This window comes from Nannospalax galili, unplaced genomic scaffold (assembly GCF_000622305.1).
Source record: "Nannospalax galili isolate Female #2095 unplaced genomic scaffold, S.galili_v1.0 scaffold1387, whole genome shotgun sequence".
Lineage (NCBI taxonomy): Eukaryota > Metazoa > Chordata > Mammalia > Rodentia > Spalacidae > Nannospalax > Nannospalax galili.
This window is the reverse complement of record NW_008355976.1, coordinates 1,065,645-1,068,597: the sequence shown is the minus strand read 5'-3', so window position 1 is coordinate 1,068,597 and position 2,953 is coordinate 1,065,645. Positions and strand designations below refer to the sequence as shown.

Genomic DNA, 2,953 nt, shown 5'->3' with positions numbered 1-2,953 from the left:
GAACTGACATTGATTCTAGCTACTCTAACAGCTATCAAAGTGCTTGAAAACAAATCCTGAGTACATCATTCTTGAGTCCAGCCTTGACAGACAAAAGAAAAATGAGGAGGAACCCAATAGAGGGATGCTTTTGGAAGCCCTCATCAAAAAATTCCAGTGGACTCTCATGAACATGTGAAAATTGCCTTGTTCTGACTTTTTTCTAGTTCCCTGTCTAGAACTTGTAACGCTAATTATTCTTGCCTTTACTCCTTCACATCTCCTAGCCACAATTCAAGGTCTTTCTTTTCCCCCTAGAGATAAGAGTTATGCAATCTGGGAGTCTTTTAGATAGACCCACTGAAGGGGTACTCCAATTGCCTCACCCTGTGTCCCTGTTCAGCATGGAAGAAGCCAGAATGGTCTGCATCCTGATTCCTGAGGTGGTGTGATAAGCATAGGAGGTAGGAATTGGCATGGCAGTTAGGGTAAAAAAGACCCCAAAGAAAAGTAGTCACTTTCTTGGCTCAAAGTCACAATGTCCTTGGGCCTGTTAGCAACATACTCTGTTCCAAAGGCCAAAAATGTCAAAAGTATTTAGGGAGCTTGTATCTAATCCTTAAAAGATTTTAGGGTTACCTCTTCAGAGAGGGGAATGTTATAGTAGCCAAAAACCCCATAAAAATAAATAAATAAATCAAAGAAGAAGAAAGAGTACATGAAGTTATCAGAAAAAAGTGATGGGGAGATACGGGAGAAGTTGGAGGGGAGGGAGTGGGCATGGATTTGATCAAAACACCTTATATACATGTATGAAATTCTCAATAAATAGTTTATGTAAATAAAATAAAATAAAATAAAAATGAGGGGCTAAAGAAGTTAAAAGCACTGGTTGATCACATGAAGGAGCTCACAATATAAACTGTATTTACTTACAGGATCAACAAAGTCCATATTGAGTCCATAACAAAGTTTCTGGATTCGTGACGTGATTTTGTCAAACATGACCCGCTCTTGGCGGCCATCTGAAGAGTCAAAGAATTTGAGTTAGTATTTATTAAGATGGCAATATCAAAGAATCAAATGTAATCAATGTGAATTTTTTTTAAACGCTATTTTTTTTTTTTTCTTTTTGTCTTTTTGAAGCAGGGTCTCCCTGTAGCCCCAGCTGGCCTGGAACTCACTATGGAGACCAGGCTGGCCTTGAACACACAGAGATCTGCCTGCCTCTGCCTCCCAAGTGCTGGGACTACAAGCGTGCACCACCACACCCGGCTTCAATGTGAATTTTTTAAAACTGACCAACATGTCTTTGGGGCTGGAGAGATGGCTCAGCAGCTAAGAGCACTGGCTACCTCTACAGAGGACTGCGTTCAGTTCTCAGCACTCACATGGCAGCTAACATCCACTTGTAACTCCAGGGGATCCAACAACCTCTTCTGGCCTCTGCAGGGTCAGAAGACCACACTGGGCATGACATACATGCAGGCAAAACACTCATATATATAAAATAAATTTTAAAATAATTGTTTTGGGGGGCTAGAGAGGATGGCTCAGCTGTTAAAGAGCATACTGTTCTTGCAAGGAATCCAAGTTCAGTTCCCAGCACCCTCAACAGGTGGCTCACAACCACCTGTAACTCTAGCTCCAGGAGATCTGATGTCTTTTCTGACCTCCATAGGCACCCACACACAGATGGCAGACACAGGCACATACATATAAATTTTTAAAAAGACTGTCTTTGTCTTCTCTGATGCCATCTTCAAAAAAATTGGGGTTCTATTCTGAAAGATTTCCTTTCCCAGATGATTACTCCCCTTTGTCCTACAAAGCAGCAGGAATTTCCCTAAGCCGAGTAAAAATATATTACCTCCCTCAAAAAACCCAACAGTGATTCCCCATTCCTTTCCAAATAAAAGCCTTGTAACAGTCCAGAGAATCCTGACTAGTCCACTTGCTCTGTATAATTAATCTTTTCATGACTTTGGATATAGATTATAGCCTTTGTCCTTTTAGACAAAGTCTCATTCTTGGTTTCTTCTCAATGTATTTACTGTTAAGAACACCAGGAACAGTGGATATAATCTAATACCAAATAACTGTAGGAGGCAAACCACATGACATAGCAGTCATTTTACAGATCTTTACTTGGGTTTGTTTTTGTTTTGTTGTTTTCAGACAGGGTCTTGCTAGGTCTCAACTTGCTAAAGATGACCTTGAACTGATCCTCCTCCTGCTTCCACATTCCCAAATGCTGGGATTATAAATGTGCAGCACCTGGGAGCTGGAGAGATGGCTCAGCAATTAAGAACATTGGTTGTTCTTTCAGAAGACCTGGGTTTGAATCCCAGAACCCACATGACAGCTAACAACTGTCTGTTACTCCAGTCCCAGGGGATCTGACAGCCTCTTCTGACCTCCACAGGCATTGCATGACATGGGGGCACTTACCTACATGCAGGCAATACACACATACACATAAAATAAAAATAATAAGCTGGGCGTGGTGGTGCACTTGGGAGGCAGAGGCAGGCAGATCTCTGTGAGTTCAAGTCCAGCCTGGTCTACATAGTGTGTTCCAGGACAGCCAGGGCTTCAGGGAGACCCTGTCTCAAAAAAAAAGAACAAAAATAAATAAATAAAATTTAAAAATAAATAAATGTGCACCACCCAAGCTTCACCCCACAGATCTTCATTTATTAGGAAAGAGATATTTATTTTACTTCATCAGTGTGTTATCACATATAGTAAAACGTTTTTGTTAAGTTGGGCATGCTGGCAAATATTTTTAATCCCAGCACTCCAGGAGCAGAGGTGAATCACTGAGTTTGAGGCCCAGCCTGGTCTATATAGCAAGTTCCAGGCCAATCAGACTGGCGGGGGGGGGGGGGGGAGGGGGGGGGGGGGGTTGTGGGTTAGAAAACTGAATAACTGCGGGTTATTATTTTTCTCCTGGGTAGTTTACACTAAAACA

At 41.8% G+C, this 2,953-nt stretch overlaps 1 protein-coding gene across 1 annotated transcript in view; it reads right to left on the bottom strand.

Annotated features, from left to right (window-relative positions):
* Rrm1 (ribonucleotide reductase catalytic subunit M1) overlaps positions 1 to 2,953 on the bottom strand; it is a 33,132-nt gene that overhangs the window by 28,092 nt on the left and 2,087 nt on the right. The window contains exon 2 of the mRNA XM_008854108.2: positions 916 to 1,004. Coding sequence (XP_008852330.1) covers positions 916 to 1,004 — 89 coding nt within the window. The remainder of the gene's footprint in view (positions 1 to 915; positions 1,005 to 2,953) is intronic.